Below are 22,421 nucleotides of genomic sequence, written 5' to 3' on the forward strand. Positions count from 1 at the left end.
TTTCAGGCTCAATGCTATTTCTGCTCTAGTTTTAAATATCCACTATACATTTTATTACCAAGTTTTAAAGTTATTTTTAATTATATATATATATATATATATATATATATATATATATATATATATATATATATATATATATATATATATATATATATATATATATATATATATATATATATATTAATTATATATATATTTAACATCATATTTTATCTGAGTTGCATTGTATAATTCCCTCTGTTATATGTCTGGTGCAAACCGTAATAAATGGAAGTCCTGGGTTGCTAGGCAGAAGAAGGCAGTCGGAAACCACTTCTGCTTATCTCTGGCCTTGAAACCTTGTAAGCTAAGCAAGGTGGGCCCTGGTTAGTATACCTGGACGAAAGACCACCGAAAAAGTGTGGAGTTGCTCCATGGGGATGCACCTGGGGTAGTCCAACTGTGACGCTCCAGATGTCCATGGACTACAATTCCCATGAGCCCCTGCCAGCGAATGCTGGCAGGGGCTCATGGGAATTGTAGCCCATGGACATCTGGAGCGCCACAGTTGGACTACCCCTGGGATGCACAATGGGAAGCCACGTCCGTTCCTCGTTTGCCTCAGAAACACTGGCTGGGCCGTTGTTGGTTGGCTGCAGATTGGTCCCAATTCCCACCATCAGGCCATTGCCTTGTAAATGGAACTTCCATGTTCAGAGGCAGTGTTCTGAGGAATACAATGTGCCGGGGACCGGACAAGGGGCCTTGTGTTGAATTCCCGTAAGCTGCAAATTGTCCCTTTGTGATTTGTTCAAGGTGAACTTGTGGATCGGGACCAGATTGGGGATGTACACTGGCTCCCTTTGTTCATCATGCTGACAATAAGTCTCTCTCTTTGTCTCTGTCTCTCTCTCTCTCTCCCCCTCTCCATGGACTGGCAGATCCGGATACGAGATCCGAATCAGGGTGGCAAGGATATCACAGAGGAAATAATGTCCGGCGCACGAACTTCCTCCACTCCCACACCCCCACAGGTAAGCGATGCTCCTCCGCCTTTGATCTCTCTCTGCAGGTTGAGCCTTCTCTCGTGTTCCTGGCTACAAGCCCCGTCGGCCCTTTCCCTAAACCTTAGGAGTCACGGTGGAGGCTCTGAGGGCCAGTTAACACCATCAGATTCTTCTGCCTGCAAGACGGCCCTGATAAAGCTGTTGCGACCCAGCAGTGATATCAGGGCGCTCTCAGCCTCACCCTCCTCACAGGGAGTCTGTTGTGGGGAGAGGAAAGGGAAGGCAGATGCAAGCTGCTCTGAGACTCCTTTGGGTAGAGAAAAGCAGCATCTAAGAACCAACTCTTCTTCAGTAATATCAGGACTCTCTCAGCCTCACCTCCCTCACAGGGTGTCTGTTGTGGATCCGGGAGGCCCAAGGTGGTGGGAAAGCCCTTAAAAGTGTTTGGGTTGGGTGGATGTCTACCATCTTTCGGGTCTGTTGTCCCTGACTTCTGCCATCTCTCCTTTTGCAGGCCGGAAGTGGTCCAGAGCCCCAGGCCAATGGAGAAACGCATGTAGCAGTTATCGTCCGGCCAGGTATGGTTTGGGCTTCCTGAATGGGATGAAACAAGGCAGTGTCATCCGGGAAGTGTGGGAGCTCTTTCCAGTCGCTCCGTAGCTGAACGCAATAGCAGGAAAGCGTGGTTTTGCATTCTGCACACAGCATTTGTTTCCAATTGGGCTTCTGGCTCACTTTCAGAAGCTAAGCAGGGCTGTCCCTGATTCGTACTGGGGTGGAAGACCACCCAGGAAGTCAAGGGGCAGGGGCAGGTGCTGGCAAAACCACCTCTAGTCGCCTCGTCCCACGAAAACCCTGCTGATCTTGCTGGTTAATCCGGAAGTTCAGAGGTGTCCTAAGCCGAACACCAGAAGCCCTCTCACTGTGCCCCCCCCCCCAAGCACCAGGAGTACAGAGCATTGCTGCTCCAGGCAGAGTGGCCCATCTATACCTCATGGCCAGGAGTAGTCAACCTGTGGCCCTCCAGATGTCCATGAACTACAATTCCCATGAGCCCCTGCCAGCAATTGCTGTAGTCCATGGACATCTGGAGGACCACAGGTTGACTACCCCTGCTCATGGCCATTGATGGGCCTCTGCTCCAGATGTTTATCCAATCTCCTCTTGACACTTTTGTCAGCTTGTCTTCTTGAAAGTTAGCTTGTATCCTTGTTTGCTGTTTCAGGGGTGGAGTCCTGTCCGTCTGCAGTTGAGCATCTAGAGACGAGTCCAGTAGCGCCTCAGAGGCCAAGATTTTTAGGGTATAAGCTTTCAAGAGTGTGACAAAAGGAGCACAGACTCTCGTAAGCCTATCTCCCCAAAATCTCGTTGGGTGTCTGAGTTGCTGCTGCACTCTCGTTGGTTTATCCACTGCCCTATCCTCTGTTGGTCACTTAGAATCTTTTTGGGACTGACCTTTGATCCTTTGGAAGCTGTGATTTTGCAGACCCTCAGGCGTCCCTAAAGATTCAGGGTGGCGCACATCCGGCATAAATGGAGCTGGAAAATATACCTGAAAAAAACATCTGGGATTTTTCAGAAATACCCCCACATTTTCATGGCCTAATAGATCCAAAGTGCAAAATCCCCCCTCTCCCTTTCTGTTATGCACATCCTGGCTAGGGATGGGCAGCCGATCCCCCAGTTCCTCCTGCAGCTCCACCCTCAGAGTTTCCTTGCCCTCCCTTTTTGCAGACGATCGTCCCAAGACCGGCCCGGTCATAAGTAAACCCGTTTCCTCGGAGGCGAGTCAGTCGGCGTCCCCGTCTCCCCCGCCGCCCCTCATCGCCGAGGCCGAGGCCGAGGCCGTGCTTTCGCCGGCTGTGACGCTGGTGCACGCCGAGAGCCCTCTCCCAGCGGACACTACAGAGGAGCCGCCGGAGGTCCCCGCAGACACCCTCGAGCCCGTCAGTGCCACCACTACAGTGCCAGGGGGCCCCGTGCCGCCCCCGGAGGCCCCCGACTTGGACGCAGAGCCCGAGGAGGAGCCAGCTGCTTGCCCCGTTCCGGAGCTTCCTCCCCCGACGGCCCCGGCAGAGATGCCGCTGGACGAAGAAGAAGCAGACTTGGAGGAGGAGGAGGAGATAGTGACTCCCCAACTAGAGGCTCCTCAGGCCGAGGAGCTTCCTGCAACTCTGCCGGACGCTCCCCCGACACCCCCGCCTTCCCTCGAGGAGGCCCCGGAGGGGCCCGTGGAGGCGAACGGAGTGTCGGAAGAGGAGCCGCTGGAGCCCGTGGCGGAGCCTCACTTGTGTCAGCCGGACTCCGCCGTCGAGTCCCCCATAGCTCAGCCCGAGGAGCTGCAGATTCCCAATGGGCTGGGGACGCCGGGGAAGCCGGATGGCGAGGAGGCCAAGGAGCAGCCGGAGTCGGACGTCAGCCCCATCTCCGAGCCAGAGGAGGCGAAAGCGGAGGAGCCGGTGGCAGAGGCCCCACAGGTCACGCCACCCCCCGAGGAGGAGGAAGAGGAGGAGCCAGAGCCCGAGCCAGAGCCAGAGCCAGAGCCCGAGCTGGAGGAGGCGGAGAGCGAGGAGCCGGCCGAGGAGCAAGAGCAGAGCACCCAGCCGGCAGCTGCGCCCTCCGAGACCGCAGAGACGGCTGTACAGGGTGAGCGGAGAGCGGCGCCCCGAGGGGCCGGGTAGGGCGGCCGACTGCCAGGCGGGGCCCAGAGTGCCAGTGGGTGTTTAGAATAACATTGTGACCGTCATTATAGGCGTGTGGAATGGAATGAGAGCCCTCCAAAGCAATGAGCTCCAGAAATGATTTTGTGGAGTGAATGAATTCTCTTTAACCCTAGATCCCTCTGAGGAAGCACAGTGTGAAATGTGTAGGGGTTATGATTATCACGGAATAAAATGGGTTTTAATTTGTCTCCTGTTCCTGGTCAGGCCATGCTCGCATCACCCTTCTTCCCCATTGGTTGCCATGCAGTGGAGGGGAAGAGCAAAGGGTTATGGGGTTCTTTTTGAGCGATCTGGAAAGGGGGGTTGTCTCCCCAACCTTTCCCAGAGCAAATCAGTGGGTATTCTGCATCAAAGCAATGTCTTCCGTTTTGACTAACTGTTTGCCTTGCTGTCCTTTTGGGGGGACCCGTCTAGTAGCAGTTTCTGTGCCAAAGAAGAAGCGGAAGTTGAAGGACCTGAACAAGAAAGATAACTTGGGAGACCTGCTGGATGCCTTCAAAGAGGTGGGTACTCGTCGCCCCCGGGGGCCAGGTAGGATGTCCATTCACGCGTTGACTTTATCCATGTACCCTGCCTTTCTCCCCAGTGGGAACCTAACGCACCTTGCGTTGTTCTGATGTCCCCCATTTTTGTCCTCGAGACAAAAATTAAACTTACTTAAGAAGTGTTTTATGAGTGATGCCCTGCAGACTGTAAACATGTGACATCCGGGGCCGTGGCCAGTAGGTGCGGCTAGTTGGCATAATTTCTAGGGTCACTCGAAGTCTGAAGACTATTTCAGGGCTTGCTACACGGTCAAAAGGCAGCTCTAATCTCTTGAGCACACTGGCTACATCATGTGCCACGGTCACTTGGAAATCCAGGTGTGCTCTAAGCAATAAGAGCTGTCATCATTATGTATCTTCATGAACAAAAAAACACCTGTGATAATAACTCAGCCTTTCAGAGTAGCAGCAGAAGCTGGCAGATATGAGGGGAGTGTTTGAGAGTTGGGGTGCATAGGCAAGTAGCCAAGGGGTGGGCCCATAGCGCAGTGGTCAAGCGCCTCCTCAGCTTACAGAAGCTCCTAGGTTACATCTCCAGCTAAAAGGTAGCTGGTGACGTGAAAGAGCTGAGTCAGATTAAACAATTGCTGACTTTGGTAGACCAATAGCCTGAGTCAATATAAACAGCATTACGTGTTCATCCGTTCATTTTATTTTTCCTGATGGAAAACTCCCTCCACTATTAGTCTGAGCTGACGAACTATCTCATGCGGGAGAAGTCCAGTGACTCTTAAAAGGAAAAGGTTCGCTCGGACGCGTAGCCAGGGCTTGGGGCAGGCAGGCAGGCGGTCACATCTGCAAACAGGAATGCGGTGGTGTTGGATTCTGCTTAGACCTTGGCATCAGTGTCAATAACATCAGAAGAACTCTGCTTGATCAGACCAGCGGTCCAGCCAGTCCACTCTCCTGCTTCACAGAGTGGCCTCCTCTGGAGGTCCACCAGCAGGATATAGATGAGTAGGCCTTCCCCTATTGTTGCCTGCCGGCACTGGCATGCAGAGATAGACTGCCTCTGAACATGGAGGTTTCTTTTAGTCACCATGGCTAGTAGCCACTGATAGACTATCCTCGAATCCCTTTTTAAAGCTGTCTGTGCCTATCACTGCATGCTGTGGCAGCAAATTCCAGATTTCCGTCACTTGTATAGAAGAAGAAGAAGAAGAAGAAGAAGAAGAAGAAGAGTTGGTTCTTATATGCTGCTTTTCCCTACCCGAAGGAGGCTCAAAGCGGCTTACAGTCGCCTTCCCATTCCTCTCCCCACAACAGACACCCTGTGGGGTGGATGAGGCTGAGAGAGCCCTGATATTCCTGCTTGGTCAGAACGGTTTTATCAGTGCCGTGGCGAGCCCAAGGTCACCCAGCTGGCAGCATGTGGGGGAGCGCAGAATCGAACCCAGCATGCCAGATTAGAAGTCCCCACTCCTAACCACGACACCAAACTGGCACCAAACTAGAGAAGTATTAAAGGTCCCATGATCCTTTGGCCAAAGCCCAGACCTTTGGTTTCCTTTGGGCATTTAGAGGTGCAGACGCACGTGTGACTCGAGCGATGAATCATTGGCCAATAGGGGGGAGGTTCTGCGCTTGACCTTCTAACCCGGAGTGCATCCTTGGGTGTAGAAACGCAACATGCCTCATTGCCACAGTGTCAGCGAATGGCTACCTTGATGCCTTCTTCTTTGCTTGCCCTCCTAGGCCGATGAAGGAAGCTCCGAGACGGAGAACAACCCCCCCGTGCCAGCCCCAGAGCCTGAGGAGCCCGCCCCAGTCCGCTCCCAGGAGGAGGCCGAAGAGACGTGGGAAGAGAAGGAGGACAAGCTAGACCCCGAGAAGGCCAAGCAGCAGGCAGACCAGAAGTACCGCTACAAGGAAGGTGAGCCTGCCAAGGGGAGGGCGCCGGCTGTCCCGGTTTCGTGGCAGCCGTCCTCGAGAGCCTTCTGTGATGACATCCGCTTTGAGCCATCGTGTCTGGGCCACTGACCCGCTGTGATGGAGCTGAGGATCTGAGCAGGCTGCTTTACCCGAATGGCTTTTCGTTGCGTGGTTTTCCCTGGTCTGTTGCAGGACTTCTCCACCACCAGCGTGGCCTCTTAAGCAGAACCAGTTGTTCCCAGAAAGGTCTAGCTTGATGAGCATCACTGAAGCAGAAGCCACTTGGTGCCTGTATTGGCTTCTGGTTCCAGTAGCCACTACTGGCCTATCCAACATGGGGTCTGTTGCAGGGGCTTTGCTGGAATTCTCCACCACCAGCATGGCCTCTTAAGCAGAACCAGTTGTTCCCAGAAAGTTCCCTTAATTATGGAGCTCGCTTAAACAGAAGCCTCTTTCTGCCTGTATCGGCTCCTGGTTCCAGTAGGCAGTACGGGCCTATTCTTACTTGGGGATGAGGTCCCTCCACCCTTCCCTCCCCGCACACTGGGAGTCACCACTACCACTCTCTGGCAAAGGAGCCATAGCTTTGTGTTGCCAGAGAGAAAGAGGAGGTCACTGCATGGGTTCTGTCCGGTGCCCCCTGTCCCTCTGGCCACATTGGTTCTTGCATCTGAAATAGAGATGCATCACCAGTAAACTTGCAGAGATTTCCTCGTTCTGTTTATTTCTGGAAAGAGGAAGTGTAGGCCTTGCTGGAGGAGTACGGCTACACACTGAAGTGACTGCTTACTTGACAGTGTTGAATGAAGGAGGCCTGGGAGGAGTAGTGTAGTCCAGATCCCTGTGTTGGTTCATAGGATCAGTGCCCACTACAGGCAATGAAGAGGTGAATTGTTTTTGGCAGGGTGTCCTCAATTAAAAGGGCCCTAAATTAATTAAACTAGAAAACTTGTAAGTTAATATGATCGGCTCAAAGTGGTTGTGTAAGGGAGTGAGTGGTGTGGAGCCAGGGCAACTGTGATAACTCTTGCATAGTAAGGACAGTGACCATGAAAAGTTCATGACGTGATGCCAGGGGCCAAAGAGAGTAGATATCTAGCAGTGTACATCAGATGTAGAAGTACTGTTTTTAAAGATATATATCTCACTTTTAACTGTCCAGAGGAGTCTCAGATTCCTGTGGTAGGTGGGGCCTCTCAGCTATGAGAGAACTGCTCTGCAAGAAGAGCTCTAAGAGAACTGGGACTTACCCAAGGTCACCCAGCTGGCTGCATGTCAAGGAGGGGGGGTGGGGAATCAAACCGAGCTCTCCAGACTAGAGGCTGCGGCTCTTAACCATGACACCATGGATTCCTCGGGAGGTGGTGGGTTCTCCATCTTTTGGAAATTTTTAAACAAGAGGCTGGATAATCATCTAACGGAGAGGCTAATTCTGTGCAGGTTCAGGAGGGTGGCAGGTGACAGTGGATGGCCAATAGGGTAGTGAGATTCCTGCAGGGGGTTGGACTAGATGACCTGGAGGTCCCTTCCAACTCTATTATTCTATGACCATGCTATGTTGGATCAGGCCAGCAGCCCCTCTGCTGGAAGGCAGGGGTGGAGGGAGAAATGCAGGGGATTTGGGGTGGTTGCAAATGATGCCATCCGAGGAAGGTACCTGGGAGGAGACCTTGCTTGTGGGCATCCACCCGCTGCTTGCCCGTCCTGCTGGTGAGGCTGTCTCCCCCCTTCTCCCGAACATTCCTAGCTGCCTCTCCTTATGCGAACAGCGACCAAAAAAGTCACGTCTTCAGTTGGGCTCTCTCCACCTTCCTCCCTTCCACAGAGCAATGGAAGCCCCTCAATCCGGAAGAGAAGAAACGATACGACCGGGAGTTCCTGCTGGGCTTCCAGTTCATCTTTGCCAGCATGCAGAAGCCCGAGGGCTTGCCCCATATCAGTGACGTGGTGCTAGAGAAGGTCAGTGTTTCTTCGCTGGGTGCTGCGCTTGTGAGAAATATCTCTCCCGACTGCCTGCAACATCCAGGACCGAGATGAAACGTAGATGTGACCTGGGAGTAGGGATGCCAGCCTCCAGGTGGGACCTGGGGGATCCCCCGGAATGACAGCTCATCTCTAGTCTATAGAGGCCGGTTTCCCAGGAGAAAACTGATGCTTTGGAGGGTGGAATTTGTGGCGTTGTACCCTTGTCCTCCCCGTTCAATGAGGCTTAATGGGGTGAATGAAGGCAGATTATTCCGGTGGGGAGCTGTGTTGGTCTGGATCAACAGGACAAAGTTTGAATCCGTTGGCAGCTCCTGGGTAGACGCTTTTCCATGTGTGCACACCTCTTCAGATGTCTTCATGGAAGGCACCCCCTTAAGCCACATCGAACGGGGTCTCCGAAGATGTAGAAAGGACAGTTTAATGCAGCCTTGACACCCAAATGGGTGAAAGTGAATTAATGTTTATATATATACATGTTTTCATGGCAGACTCAATACAGGGTGGCCTTGCCAGTGCCTTCCCCAGTCATTACTGTTTTAAACCCCCCCCCCCCCCCAAGCCGGGTCCTCATTTTACCAACCTCGGAAGGATGGAAGGCTGACCCGGCTGCTGGGATCAAACTCCCAACCTCATGGACAGAGCTTCAGACAGCATGTTGGCTGCCTTACCACCCTGCACCACAAGAGGCTTCGCTCGTAATAATTAGGAGTGTTTAAATTCCGGACGTTAGATCCAGTGGAGGATTTTGATAGTTAGCTGATTCCCCCCCCCCCCCCGACCCACCCCTCCTGGCGTTCCCAGGGTCAAGATTGAAGGAATACAGTGAAGTTTCTCCCGGTGACCATTTGCTACCGGCCTTGTACTCCCTTTTGAAGAGTGTGCACGGCAAACAGATTCCCCTCACTTAGCCGTTTGCCGAAACGTGCAGGGACTGTTTCGGAAGTGTGAACTGAGCAATAAAAATACATTTAAATCTGAGGAGAAGGAAAAGAACATTTTGTCCTTAAGAGAATGTGTCCCCGAGATTGTCACAAAGCAGAGCGTTAAAACGCTGGGAGCTTTTTTGACAAAGGGGCAGCAGTCGACGGCCACATCCGGGCCACGGCACTGCTTTCTCTCCCCTGCCCCTTTCGTTGTTGCCGTGATAGATTTTTTACATTGCATTGTTGCATGAGAGGGGGGCTGCCCTGTTCCGGTCTCTCACATCCTCCCCGTTTGCTGTCCATCCCCTTGGCCTCCCTCCTCCACCGCACACCAGGCAAACAAAATGCCCCTGCGTCCGCTGGACACTACGCGCCTGAACAACTTGAACTGCGGACCGGACTTCACGCCTTCCTTTGCCAATCTGGGCCGGCCGGCCCCACCCAACCGTGGTCCGGTACGTACCACCAAGCCTTCTTGCATGGGGGGAGGGGTGGGGTTGGGGTTGGGGTTGGGATTGGGGCTCCCCACCTAGCTGGGCCTGCATGATGAACTCCTAGTTTGTGCCATCGTGTCTGGGCCACTGATGTCCCGTGATGGAACCGAGGATCTGAGCAGGCCCCCGGGAGCAGCTTTCTGCGGGCTTCCCGAGCGGTCGGAGGGAGGGGGGGGGCGTTCCGGGAGGAGGGGGGTCAGCTTACCCAGGGCTTATCGGCCTCCGGCTGGTGCTTCATGCTTGCAGTGCGGCAAAACGGAAACCCCCGCAATCACTTCTCTCCTTCCCCGTCGGACCCTGCAGCCAGCGGGTCCAGGACAACGGCGCTCCCAGCCGAACCAGCGGGGGAAGGAGCCACGCAAGATCATCGCCGCCATGTCCCTGAACGAAGACGTCAAGCTCAACAAGGCCGAGAAGGCCTGGAAGCCCAGCAGCAAGCGGGCCACGGAAGCGGAGGATCCCGAAAACATCAAGACGCAGGTAGGCAGGGGTCGCGCGAGGTTTTGCGCTGGCAGAAAGAGAGGGAGGGGAATGCGAGCGTTTGACTCGCTCACAAGCGGCTGCCGTGGGCCGGTCACAACCCGTCACGGTCCCAGGCCCCGCCTTGAGTCGCCCACGCTGCCGGTCTTGGCTGTTTGGAACCGTCCGCTCCTGGTCAGCATATTTGAGGGGCCGGTTCCTCCGCTCCTGTTGTCCGTTCCCGCCAGACCGGAGCAGGCAGGAGTGGTTTGGGCCTGTTGGAAACATCCGGCTGACGGTATCCGTGCCTCTCTCTCTCTCTCTCCGCTCCCCAGGAGCTGTTCCGCCGCGTGCGCAGCATTCTGAACAAGCTGACGCCGCAGATGTTCCAGCAGCTGATGAAGCAGGTCACGGAGCTGTCCATCGATACGGAGGAGCGTCTCAAGGGCGTCATCGACCTCATCTTCGAGAAGGCCATCTCTGAGCCAAACTTCTCCGTTGCCTATGCCAACATGTGCCGTTGCCTTATGGGGGTGAGTGCGCTGCGTCCCGAGCCCCCTATCTCCTCGCCTTCTTGAAGGATTGAGGGGGGGGGCTGCCTAGGGCCTTGGAAAGAGGTTAAATAGACAAGGCTAGCTTTGAGGCCGTAGGTCAGTCGCTGAGTGCTGCTGTGGCCGAAATCTCCTGCTAAAACCAACCTCAGGCCTCAGGCCAGGCTGGATTCTGGAGATTTTTGTCAGCAAAGCATTTAAGATACGTAAAGTTTGGCTACTTAAACAAAGCAGATCTTCCGAGGCCTTGCATGCTTGTGTGGGGTGTAAATTTTGACTGGAATCCAGGAGCCCAACTTGCATATGAGGATCTGGCCTATTTTTCCCCCTTGGGGAGAGAAGGCGGTTGGGGTTTGTGCGCATACACGCATGCCCGATTTTGAGTTAACGATCGTCTGAGAAGGGGCCATCCTCATGCCCCGTCGTCATTCCTTTGCTCTGCTTTAAGCCACCCTCCCCTTCTATGTGTGACCGCATAAGCCTTTGGAGTTAGGAATTGTGGGATTGCAGGTGCTGTTCCACCCACCGTATTGCAGCGCAGAGTTTCTGAGCCTTTTGACAGGAGAGCAGCCATTTTGGCTCCTGGGCAGAAGCCCAGATGAGTGTCAGGGAGCCAGGCAGGTGGTGTGGGGACCAGCCGTTAATGGGGGTGGGGATCATATGCTCTCTCTCATTGTGATTCATCTCCCTCCACAGCTGAAAGTCCCCACCACTGACAAACCGACCGTGATGGTCAACTTCCGGAAGGTCCTCCTGAACCGGTGCCAGAAGGAGTTTGAGAAGGACAAGGACGATGACGAGATCTTTGAGAAGAAGCAGAAGGAGATGGACGACACAGCTGGCGTGAGTGGTGGTTGATTCCTGAGAAGGAAAGGACCCTTTAGGGCAGGGGTGGCCAAACTGCCTCTCTCCCGAAGTCCATGGTCTACAATTCCCATGAGCCTCTGCCAGCATTTGATTCCTGAGAAGGAAGGACCCTTTAGGGCAGGGGTGGCCAAACTGCCTCTCTCCCGAAGTCCATGGACTACAATTCCCATGAGCCTCTGCCAGCATTTGATTCCTGGGAAGGAAGGGCCCTTTAGGGCAGAGGTGGCCAAACTGCCTCTCTGCCGAAGTCCATGGACTACAATTCCCATGAGCCTCTGCCAGCATTTGATTCCTGGGAAGGAAGGACCCTTTAGGGCAGGGGTGGCCAAACTATAGTGCTCTGTTTGTGGACTACAATTCCCATGTGCCTCTGCCAGCCCCAGTTTGGCAATCCCTGTATTTAGGAGAAACACACACACACAAACACCCATGAACCAAGAAAATTGGCCACTGTTCCACACAATTTCATTAAGTTCATTTCTACATTACAAAATTCTCCAATCTTCACTCTTCAACCCTTTCGTCAAAACATTCAGATAAGGGTCTCCATCCATTCAAAGTCCGTTTTTAAATAATCCTTTTTCTGTGGAAATTCCCAGCATGCCTCCTGTCTGACAATCAGTCTCCGGTTATCTGAGGCTCCCCCTGGCCCCTGTCCCAGTAAGGCCTTCCTGGTGTGGCTCATCTGGGTGGTGGGAGAAAAGCAAAAAAGGGGGCGGGGCCACAGCACCCCCATCCCGAGGCACTGACATCACTTCCTGTGGTTCGACCATCCCTCACCAGCTGCACTGGGGCGGCCCCCTTCTTAATAATATTTTTAAAAATTGATTCCGACGGCTGATGCTTCCTGTTCCTTCCGCAGCCGGAGGAAAGAGCGCGGCTGAAGGAGGAGCTGGACGACGCCCGCGACAAGGCCCGGCGGCGTTCCCTGGGCAACATCAAGTTCATCGGGGAGCTCTTCAAGCTGAAGATGCTGACGGAGGCCATCATGCACGACTGCGTGGTGAAGCTGCTCAAGAACCACGACGAGGAGTCGCTCGAGTGCTTGTGCCGACTCCTCACCACCATTGGCAAGGACCTGGACTTCGAGAAGGCCAAGGTGGGTCAGCGCCGGCTGCGCTGGGAGGGGGAAAGCCCCCTCCCCCCGGCACACAAGGGCCTAAAGCGAGACGTTCAGAAAAGCCCTTGGTGGAGCTCATCCCTCAGTTATTGGGGTGGGGGGGGCTCATTCCCTCCTTGACACAGGAGGGCCTCATTTGCCCAACCCTGCTGCTTACCTTGCCAGGTGAATGGGGTGGGTTCAGCCACTTAAGCTGGGCGGAAGAGTCCTTGGGTTGCCGGAAGTTCAGTGGAATGGGAGGGGAACTGTCTGATTCTTTCCTTCTGCTTGAATTGGGAAGGGGTCCTTCTAGCCAAGCTATTGGAAGGGACAGGGGCTGTGATTTGCGCCCTCCCCCATTCCCAAAGCTGGCCAGTCCTTCTCTTTAGCTTGGCTTAAATGGGCACAGCGGGTGCTTGCTCCCCTTCTCGGATCGCTCTCACCACAGTCCGGGGACGGGCCCTGCTTGCTTCCCACCGACCGCCGCGCTCGGGAATCGGCCTTCCCTTTGGAGGGCAGCGCCACTCACTCGGTTCCGTTCTATCTCACCTCCAGCCCCGAATGGATCAGTACTTCAACCAGATGGAGAAGATCATCAAGGAGAAGAAAACGTCCTCCCGCATACGCTTCATGCTGCAGGATGTCATAGACCTCAGGCGGGTAAGGCACCGGCTTGTACCTTCCGTGGTGGTCCCCCCAGGCTAGAGGAGAGAGACCCCCTCCGTCCACCCAGCCTGACTCTGGGGGCAAGGACCGCTTTTGTCTGTCTGTCTCTGTCTGTCTGTCTGTATCTCCTTGGGGTTGGAACTAATGTTCTGCCATCTTTTATTGTTTCAGTGTGTTAAGGGAATTTTATGGGTTGCGTTGTTTTATTGTTTTATTGTAAACCTCGAGTCTCTTGGAGAGCAGTGGTATATAAGTCCAAATATAGATAGGTAGATGGGTTTTTATCTACCTACCTACCTGCCTGCCTGTCTGTCTGTCTGTCTGTCTGTCTGTCTATCTATCTATCTATCTATCTATCTATCTATCTATCTATCTATCTATCTATCTATCTATCTATCTATCTAACTATCTAACTATCTAACTATCTAACTATCTATCTATCTATCTATCTATCTATCTATCTATCTATCTATCTATCTATCTATCTATCTATCTATCTAACTATCTAACTATCTAACTAACTGCCTACCTACCTACCTTTCTACCTACCTACCTTTCTACCTACCTACCACATTTATATACCGCTCTCCCCGAAGGCTCAGGGCGGTTTACATGAAACAACAAAATGGTACAGGTAACATAATTCCGGTAACAGTAAGGTGGTAACAACAATAACATTAACGTAATAACAGTAACAACAATAACAATTAAAGGATGGTGAAACTGAAAAGAGCTTTAGCTCAACTCGTACTGAGACCCAGGGGTTGGGTGGATTTGTTTTGATGGTAGGAGGGGAGGGCTTGGGGGCCAATTGGAAGCGATGGATAGGTTGACCTCAACCAAATCCCTGGCGGAGGAGCTCCCTTTTGCAGGCCCTGTGGAACTGTTCTAGCTCCATCAGGGCCCTGTTCTCTACTGGGAGCTCATTCCACCAGGTGGGGGCCAGAATGGAAAAGGCTCTGGCCTTGGCTGAGGTCAAGCGGGCTTCTTTGGGGCCAGGGACCACCAGGTGGTTGGAGATAGTAGAGCACAAGGCTCTTTGAGGGGGTGTAAGCGGAGAGGCGGTCCCTCGGGTATTCTGGGCCCAGACCACATATGGCCTTGAAGGTGATACCCAAAACCTTAAGCCTGATCCGAAATTCATTTGGAATCCAGCGCAGCTATTGGAGGATGGGCTGGATGTGGGACCTCTGAGGTGTTGCTGTTGCTCTGAGGTTTTCCTTCCTTGGCTGACCCGAACGGGATCATTGGCGGCCCAAGTGAAGCACCTTCTTTTGCGACAATGGCCTGCAGCTGGGAGAAAATCTTTGCCTTGGCCCTGGCGGGTGACGCATGAATCACAAAGGGGTCATGCCTTGGGGAGCGCCATAAGGGTTCAGGGGGAGAGGAGGGGCTGTGGCTTATTGGTAGAACGACCGCTTGCCGTGCAGAAGGTCCCAGGTTCTATCCCCAGCATCCTCAATTCAAGGACCTGGCAGGAGGCAGTGGGCAAGTCCCAGCACCCTGGAAAGCTGCTGCTGGTTTGAGTAGCCAGTACTGACCTTGAGGGAGCTGTGGTCTGTTTCAGTTTAAGGAAGCGTCACGTGGTCCTTCCTCACATGCCCAGGGAATTGCTAACCACCACTGTGGGATGGGAGGTGAATTTCCTCCAGGCCAAGCTGGATTCTGGAGGTTTTTGGTGGGGAGGATGACTTGGGCATGAAATTGGGGCCAGGTGGTTGTGAGTGTCCTGCATTGCGCAGGGGGTTGGACTAGATGACCCTGGGGGGTTCCTTCCAACTTCTGCGTATTCAAGGAGAGGCGCCGGAGAGTGCATTGACATAGCGGGGTTTAGACCATGCAGGGGGTCACGGCTCAGTCTCCTCCCACGCCTGAGCAGCTTACAAGCCTGCTTCGCCCCACATCCTGTTGACACCCTTCCACTTAACTGTTTCCAAGCAGTATGTTCGGATTCCAGTGTTGTCTGCTGTTCAGCAGGCATTGCACCAAAACATAGAATCCTAGAATTGGAAGGGACATCCTGGGTCATCTAGTCCAAGCCCCTGCACCATGCAGGACACTCACAACCCTCTCGCTCATCTATTGTCACCTGCCACCCCCTTGAGCCTCCACAGAATCAGCCTCTCCGTCAGATGGCTCTCCAGCCTCTGTTTAAAAACCTCCAAAGATGGAGAACCCACCACCTCCCGAGGAAGCCTGTTCGTCCCAGGCGAGACGCTCTCTCCTAGGCCCTTTTGCAGGCAGGTTCTCCGGCCGCCGTAACGTCTCCCCCCTGCTTCCCCCTCTGCCCCTTGCAGAATAGCTGGGTGCCCAGGAGAGGAGACCAGGGCCCCAAGACCATTGACCAGATCCACAAGGAAGCCGAGATGGAGGAGCACCGGGAGCATATCAAAGTGCAGCAGCTGATGTCCAAGCAAGACAAGAGGAGAGGGCCTCCGGGCCCGTCGTCGTCAGGTGAGCCAGGCCCCAACCGGGGAGAGATCTGCCCCGCCCTGCTGCTGGCTTGCGTGGCCAGCAGCTTAATGTGCCGTCCCCAGCTCTCCTTCCCGCCCAGCCGTTCAGTCGCTGCTTTTACTGCACCCACCTCATCCCTGCTTCGGATTGGCTGTCTCCGCAGGTGGGCGAGGGAACCTCGTCTCGGACGACGGCTGGAACACCGTCCCCATCAGCAAGGGCAACCGGCCGATCGACACCAGTCGGCTGACCAAGATCACAAAGGTAAACGGTCCGTCTAAGGCAGGGGTAGTCAAACTGCGGCCCTCCAGACGTCCATGGACTTCAATTCCCACGAGCCCCTGCCAGCGAATGCTGGCAGGGGGCTCGTGGGAATTGTAGTCCATGGACGTCTGGAGGGCCGCAGTTTGACTACCCCTGATCTAAGGGTTCTGGGGGACCCTCTGGCACACGAAGGAGCAAGCACCACCTGGGCTCCAAGACTCACTTTCTTTCAGTTGTGTCGGAGGAGTGAATGTTGAAAGTTGAAAGGTCGTGAGGTTGCGGGAATCCCAGAGGCTCGGGATATCTGGCCTTTTCTCTGCTCTTGCATCCAGACGTTAGCTACTCACGCGTGCAAGGAAAAAAAATAAATAAATGGCACAAATTGATTCTGCTTAACTCTGCTTCCAAAACTCAGCTTTTGTACGGATCCGGGGCGCACTTTGAGAGGGCGACATCAGGGGGGAAGGAAAGAGCCGGCTGGCGTCCCATGGCAGCTGGGCTGGTGGGGTTCGCAGCATCTAGAGCAGGGGTCTTTAGACTTCTTCAACCGTGGAATCCGGGGACAGGGTTGTGGGCGACACCCCCAAGATGCCTGCCGCGAGAGGAGGAGGAGGAGGCAGCAATCACAAAATGGGTGCTGCAGGAGGCAGAGCCCGCTGTAAGATTTCAGGGTTTGGAAAGTTTTGCATACATTTGATAATTTGTTTGTTTTGTTAACCGGACTTCTGAATCGCCCCTCCTGGCCAGCTGGGTCGTGGCTGATGTTCAAGCCGTTTGGGCATCCGCAGTTCAGCAGAAACTCTGTTTAACTAGGGGCCTTTTCATCTGCACAGTCGATCAGCCGCGTGGCCAGGCAAAATCCCCGCCCAGGACCAGCCAGGTTCTAAAAGCACTCGGTGGGCACCCACGGGCATCATTGTTGGGCACCCCTGGACTACAGAAATAAGGCGTTAATCTTTATGCCCTAACCATGGGGGACGATTTACAGCTTCTGGAATTGAGCCTCCAAGCCTCTCCCTGAAACGTTACCCAGGAGCCGGTTTGGAATAGTGGTTAGTAGTGCGGACTTCTGATCTGGCGATATGAGTTTGATTCTCAGCTTCTCCCCTACATACAACCAGCTGGGTGACGTTTGGCTCGCTATGGCGCTGATAAAGCTGTTCTGACCGAGCAGGAATCTCAGGGCTCTCTCAGCCTCACCTCCCTCACAGGGTGTCTGTTGTGGGGAGAGGAAAGGGAAGACGATTGGAAGCAGCTTTGAGACTCCTTTGGGTAGAGAAAAGCGGCATTTAAGAACCAGCTCTTCTTCTTCAGTAATATCAGGGCTCTTTCAGCCTCACCCACCACTTAGGGTGTCTGTGGTGGGGAGAGGAAAGGGAAGGCGAATGTAAGCCGCTTTGAGCCTCCTTCGGGTAGAGAAAAGAGGCATATGAGAACCAACTCTTCTTCGCCTTTTCCATACAGCAGGGCAGGGGGGGGGGTCCCCAGCCTTTTTGTCCCTGTGGACGCCTTGCAAATTCTAACCCTGTGTGATGGGCGCAACGACAAAATGGCAGGCGCAGGAGGAAAGGCCAAGGACAAAATGGCTGCCGCTGGTTCCCTTCAGTCACACAAGAGAAGGTCCTTAGGTTGTGGCCGCTGCTGTTGCTACCCAAGGGCCCTTTTTTCCAACCTGTGCACAGCCAATGAGAGGAAAGGGGCCAGCAGGCACTATAGCACCCTGGGGCTCCTTGTTGAGGACTCTGCAATAGGGGCTAGTTTTGACTGTACCACAGGGCCTCTGATCTTGCTGGCCTGCCTGCCTCAGGGCCTTCCCGGGTATTTTTTGAATCCGTAAGGTCCAGTGACTTCACACTGCAAGCTCAGTTCTCCGGAGGGCCAGTCCTGCTGGCGGTAGCCGCCCGGCGGCCTCTTTCCTCCGATCAGCGACTGGCCGAAATCGTCCTTTAATTCCCCCTCCCTTCCTTCTCCCCGCAGCCTGGTTCCATCGACTCTAACAACCAGCTTTTTGCACCCGGTGGGCGACTGAGCTGGGGGAAGGGCAGCAGCGGCGGATCGGGCGCCAAGCCTGCCGAACCAGGTAAGGCCGCGGATGGGCACAGGTGCTACTGAGAGCCGGTTCCATTGGGTGAGCCTCAAAACGGCCCTCGGCCTCCTAACCCCTCTCCCCCTCCCGGTCTTTTCTTTTTGCTCAGCCTCCGATTCCAACCGACCCGCCACAAGTACCTTGAATCGCTTCTCCGCCTTACAGCAGCCGGCTCCTGCAGAAAGCCAAGATGTCCGGCGGGTGGTGCAAAGGTGAGTCTCCTCCTTGCCCTCCAAGGGCCAAGGATCTCGCGTCTCCTGTCCCTTAGGAGAGGGCTCGTGAGCATCGGGCCTGCCTTTCCGTCCCTTCAGTTCTCGTATTCGCTCACTCCGTGCCCGCCAGCAGCTTCCTGGGCTTTCAGGCAGAAATCTTTTTGCGTCGCCTGCCGCCAAACTCTTTTTGCTCGGAGACCTGGGGGATTGAACCCGGGACCTTCTGTGCGCAACCGTGACGCTCTGCCTGCCCTGCTTCGTTGACACCGTCTCAGCCTCCCTGCGTTCCCTTCCCCGCAGAAGCAGCAGCAGCCGCGACCGTTCCGAGAAGGCCGGCGACCGAGGGGACCGCCTGGAACGGGAGCGGCCGGAGAGAGGCGAGCGCCTGGAGCGGTCGGAGAGGCCCGACCGGTCGGACCGGAACCGGGCCCCCATCACCAAGCGCAGCTTCAGCAAGGAGATGGACGACAGGAGTCGGGAACGGGAACGGGAACGGCAAGGGGTCCTCGAAACCGTGCGGAAAGTGGCCAGCATGACGGAAGAGCGGGACCGGAGCCGGGAGGCTGGTGAGCGGCGGGAAGGAGGCGGCTGGGGCCTGCGGGGTCCTCCCCCTGGGAATTCTGGGCCGGAAACATCCCCCCTCTCCCTCTCCCTCTCCGCAGTGAAACGAGAACCGCCAGCTCCTGAGGTGCCTGCTAAGCCTGCCTTGTCCGAGGAAGAGCTGGAGAAGAAAGCTAAAGCTATCATTGAGGAGTACCTCCACATCAATGACATGAAGGTTAGTGGGGCGAGCAGAGCGGAGCATGCTGGGAAAGGAACGGGTTTGAGCCTGTTTGGGCAAGTGGGGAGAGCTCTGGTTTTAACTGGTGGATAAGGGAGCCGCGGATTCGCCCCTTGGTGTGATTCTGGGAATTGCCTGCCTGGGTGGCCGAACTGTGGTTCTCCAGGTGTCTCTGGACTACAATTCCCAGGAGCCCCGGAAGCATGTGCTGGGAGGAGCTCGTGGGAATTGTAGTCCATGGCCCTCTGGAGGGCCTCTGTTTGGCCACCAGGTGATTTAGAATGTAAGAATCCAGCCCTGCTGGATCAGTCGTTCCTTTAGTCTGGCATCCTTTTCCACGCAGAGGCCAACCAGTTCCTTTGGAGCAGGGGTAGTCAAACTGCGGCCCTCCAGATGTCCATGGACTACAATTCCCAGGAGTCCCCTGCCAGCATTTGCTGGCAGGGGGCTCCTGGGAATTGTAGTCCATGGACATCTGGAGGGCCGCAGTTTGACTACCCCTGCTTTGGAGGGCCAGCAACAAGGCAGAGAGGCTCATGCCTTCCCCTGATATCACTTCCTGCTGCTGGTGTGTTCACAGGTCCACTGCAGTCACTATTAACCTTCCCCAGTGGATCTGCCCAATTCCCTTTCTACGCTGGCTATCCCTGTGGCTACGACTGGCATATCTGGCAGAACATTCCGCATTTGTGTAAAGAAGTATCTCCTTTTGTCTCTCCTGAACCTACTGCCCATCAACTTCATTAGGTGCTACCTGGCTAGTATTGATATTTGAGACTGCCCAGGAAGTCTATTGTTGCCTGTGCTGGCCAACCCCCTCTGCTCATCTCTTGCCTTGTCAATCCGCCAAGGGCCCTCTGTGACTCCCTTGTTCTGCGCCCAACATCTCTCGTTCCCCTTTTCCCAGGAGGCGCTCCAGTGCGTGCAAGAGCTAGCCTGCCCCTCCCAGCTGTACATCTTCGTCCGGAACGGTATCGAGTCGACCCTGGAGCGGAGCACCATCGCCCGCGAGCACATGGGGTTGCTGCTGTACCAGTTGGTCAAGGGGGGCAACCTCTCCAAGGAGCAATACTACAAAGGGTAAGGGAGCACACACTGTCCCCTCCCTCACACTATTTGGATAGAGAAAGGGCAGACTGCACAGCCCCCATCTCGGCCTCCTCCTCCTCCTCCTTTTTCTTCTTCTTCTTCTCCTCCTTCTCCTCCTCCTCCTCCACCTCCTCCTTCCTTCTCCTCCCCCTCCCCCTCCCCTTCTTCCTCTTCCTCTTCTTCTTCTTCATCATCATTATTAATATCAGCATCATATAATTGCTTTTATTTTAAAGTAATATACTACATATTATATAACTGCTGCTTCTCCAAAGAATTAAACCTGCTGTCCAAAAAAGGAAAAGAAAAACCACGTCTTTTTTTTAGAAGACAACTTTTATTCATTCGTTCGTTTCATTATTTAGATTTTTATTTTTATGCCGTCCCGATCCGGCTCTGGTTGGTTAACAACATAATAATTAAAAGATAATCGTTAAAGCAACAATAGAAGAAAATGAAGCATTTAGTCAGAAGCCGATATAACGTAATTTATTTTTATTTTTTATTTATTATATATTTATAATATTATTATTATTATATTTATATTTATACCCCCCTCTCTCGAATTCCGTTACTGCTCCTTTTAAGAAGGAAGAAGAGGGAAGTAAAAACTCCAGAATGTTGCATCCTTACGTGACATCTGGCATATTGCATCCTATATGTTTCCCAGCATACGGATTTGTCGTTCATAACTCAGTTATTTCTTCCCGTCTCAGTTTACTGATCAGTATGGTCTTTTCTGAAGTCCAACATCAGTCTGTTGTGCATCAGATTTGTAAGCTTTGCCCCGTATTTGGCCATTTGGTTTGACCAGTCCCCAAGGTCTGGTGCAGCTTCTTTTTTTCCATCTAGATGCAAAGCGAGTCCTTTCAGATGCTTCACTACACATTCTAATATCATTTGATATCACATTGAATAACATAAACTTTGGATCCAATGCAAATCTCATAGAATCATAGAGTTGGGTCATCTAGTCCAACCCCCTGCACTGTGCAGGACACTCACAACCCTATCGCTCATCCCCTGTCACCTGCCACCCCCTTGAACCTTCCCAGAATCAGCCTCTCCGTCAGATGGCTCTCCAGCCTCTGCTTAAAAATCTCCAAAGACGGAGAACTCACCACCTCCCGAGGAAGCCTGTTCATTTTCACTATCTTTTGCCTCTTATTATTAGGAATCATAATCCAGTGTTTCCTTGCTTTTTGACAAGTCCACCCGGCCGCTTTCTAAGACTCTTGACCCTCTCCCCCCTCCTCCGCAGGCTGCATGAGATCCTGGAAATCGGGGAGGACATGGAGATCGACATTCCTCACATATGGCTGTACTTGGCGGAGATCATCACCCCCATCCTGAGGGAAGGGGGCATTCCCATGGAGGAGCTGTTCAGGTAAGCTGCCTCCTGTGGAATCCGGCCCTCGAGACCTTCTAGGTCAGTATTGTCTACTCTGGCTGGCAGCAGCTCTCAGGCTACGGTCTTTCCCTTCCTCTACTCCATGACGCTTTTAGTGGGAGATGCCAGGGATTGAACCTGGGACCTTCGGCATGCCAGGCAGGTGCTTTTCCACTGAACCACAGATAGTGTTTTCTCCTGATTGATCTTTTGAGGCCAGTGTGGTCTACTCACAGTGGCTGGAGCTCTCCAGGGACTCGGTCAGAGTCTGTCCTTCATGCCACCTCTCACCCGGCCCTTTGAACTGGACCATCCGGTGATTGAACCCGGGACTTGCTATATGCCAAGCAAAGTCTCTTCCATTGAGCCACGGCCTCAAGCAAGGCTGGCCAAACGGTGGCTCTGCAGATGTCTACAAATCTACGAGCCCCTGCCAGCATGGTGCTTGCAGAGGCTCATGGTACTTGTAGTCCATGGACCTCTGGAGGACCACCCATGGAAGCCGCCTTGTCTTGCTTGGCCTCTCCTGCTCTGACCAGCAGCAGCTCTCCAGGGCCTCGGAGCACAGGTGTTTTTCTTGTTACTTGCCACCTGGCCTTTTTCAATTGATGGTACTGGGGACTGAACCCGTCCTCCTGCATGCTGAGCTGCGGCCCCTCCCCTGCCTCATGTTCACCTTTGGAGCCATAATGAGACCCCTCCCCTTTTCTCCTCTTGCAGGGAGATCGCTAAGCCCTTGGTGCCCATCGGCAAGGCCACCACGCTGTTGCTGGAGATCCTGGGCTTGCTCTGCAAAGGGATGGTGAGTTGCTTCTCCCCCCCCACGATTGCGTCTCACGGAGGGAGGATATCCACAGCATTGCCCCTGCATCCCACCTTTCTTAACTGGGCATCACCCACTTCAGCTTTGATCACGTTCGTTTTATTTGCAGCCCTGCCTTTCTCCTCGAGGGGTGGGGGGCGGAGGGGGG

At 53.9% G+C, this 22,421-nt stretch overlaps 1 protein-coding gene and 2 non-coding genes across 16 annotated transcripts in view; all 3 read left to right on the plus strand.

Annotated features, from left to right (window-relative positions):
• EIF4G1 (eukaryotic translation initiation factor 4 gamma 1) overlaps positions 1 to 22,421 on the plus strand; it is an 83,666-nt gene that overhangs the window by 54,058 nt on the left and 7,187 nt on the right. For 11 of the 14 annotated variants that reach the window (XM_077348223.1, XM_077348229.1, XM_077348230.1 and 8 more), the window contains 21 exons: positions 924 to 1,016; positions 1,504 to 1,567; positions 2,724 to 3,635; positions 4,127 to 4,215; positions 5,953 to 6,130; positions 7,955 to 8,088; positions 9,374 to 9,493; positions 9,779 to 10,012; positions 10,327 to 10,524; positions 11,239 to 11,385; positions 12,272 to 12,508; positions 13,064 to 13,168; positions 15,472 to 15,628; positions 15,792 to 15,892; positions 17,870 to 17,972; positions 18,088 to 18,190; positions 18,491 to 18,756; positions 18,853 to 18,968; positions 19,879 to 20,051; positions 21,322 to 21,447; positions 22,171 to 22,252. In XM_077348223.1, the coding sequence (XP_077204338.1) occupies positions 924 to 1,016; positions 1,504 to 1,567; positions 2,724 to 3,635; positions 4,127 to 4,215; positions 5,953 to 6,130; positions 7,955 to 8,088; positions 9,374 to 9,493; positions 9,779 to 10,012; positions 10,327 to 10,524; positions 11,239 to 11,385; positions 12,272 to 12,508; positions 13,064 to 13,168; positions 15,472 to 15,628; positions 15,792 to 15,892; positions 17,870 to 17,972; positions 18,088 to 18,190; positions 18,491 to 18,756; positions 18,853 to 18,968; positions 19,879 to 20,051; positions 21,322 to 21,447; positions 22,171 to 22,252 (3,738 nt within the window). The remainder of the gene's footprint in view (positions 1 to 923; positions 1,017 to 1,503; positions 1,568 to 2,723; positions 3,636 to 4,126; positions 4,216 to 5,952; positions 6,131 to 7,954; positions 8,089 to 9,373; positions 9,494 to 9,778; positions 10,013 to 10,326; positions 10,525 to 11,238; positions 11,386 to 12,271; positions 12,509 to 13,063; positions 13,169 to 15,471; positions 15,629 to 15,791; positions 15,893 to 17,869; positions 17,973 to 18,087; positions 18,191 to 18,490; positions 18,757 to 18,852; positions 18,969 to 19,878; positions 20,052 to 21,321; positions 21,448 to 22,170; positions 22,253 to 22,421) is intronic. The other 3 variants (XM_077348233.1, XM_077348234.1, XM_077348228.1) reach the window with 2 other exon arrangements.
• On the plus strand, positions 6,192 to 6,268 carry LOC143844120 (small nucleolar RNA SNORD66). The gene has a single exon (XR_013233821.1). It is a non-coding gene; the product is annotated as a small nucleolar RNA SNORD66 (small nucleolar RNA).
• On the plus strand, positions 9,578 to 9,654 carry LOC143844121 (small nucleolar RNA SNORD66). The gene has a single exon (XR_013233822.1). It is a non-coding gene; the product is annotated as a small nucleolar RNA SNORD66 (small nucleolar RNA).

Source organism: Paroedura picta, chromosome 8 (assembly GCF_049243985.1).
Source record: "Paroedura picta isolate Pp20150507F chromosome 8, Ppicta_v3.0, whole genome shotgun sequence".
NCBI lineage: Eukaryota > Metazoa > Chordata > Lepidosauria > Squamata > Gekkonidae > Paroedura > Paroedura picta.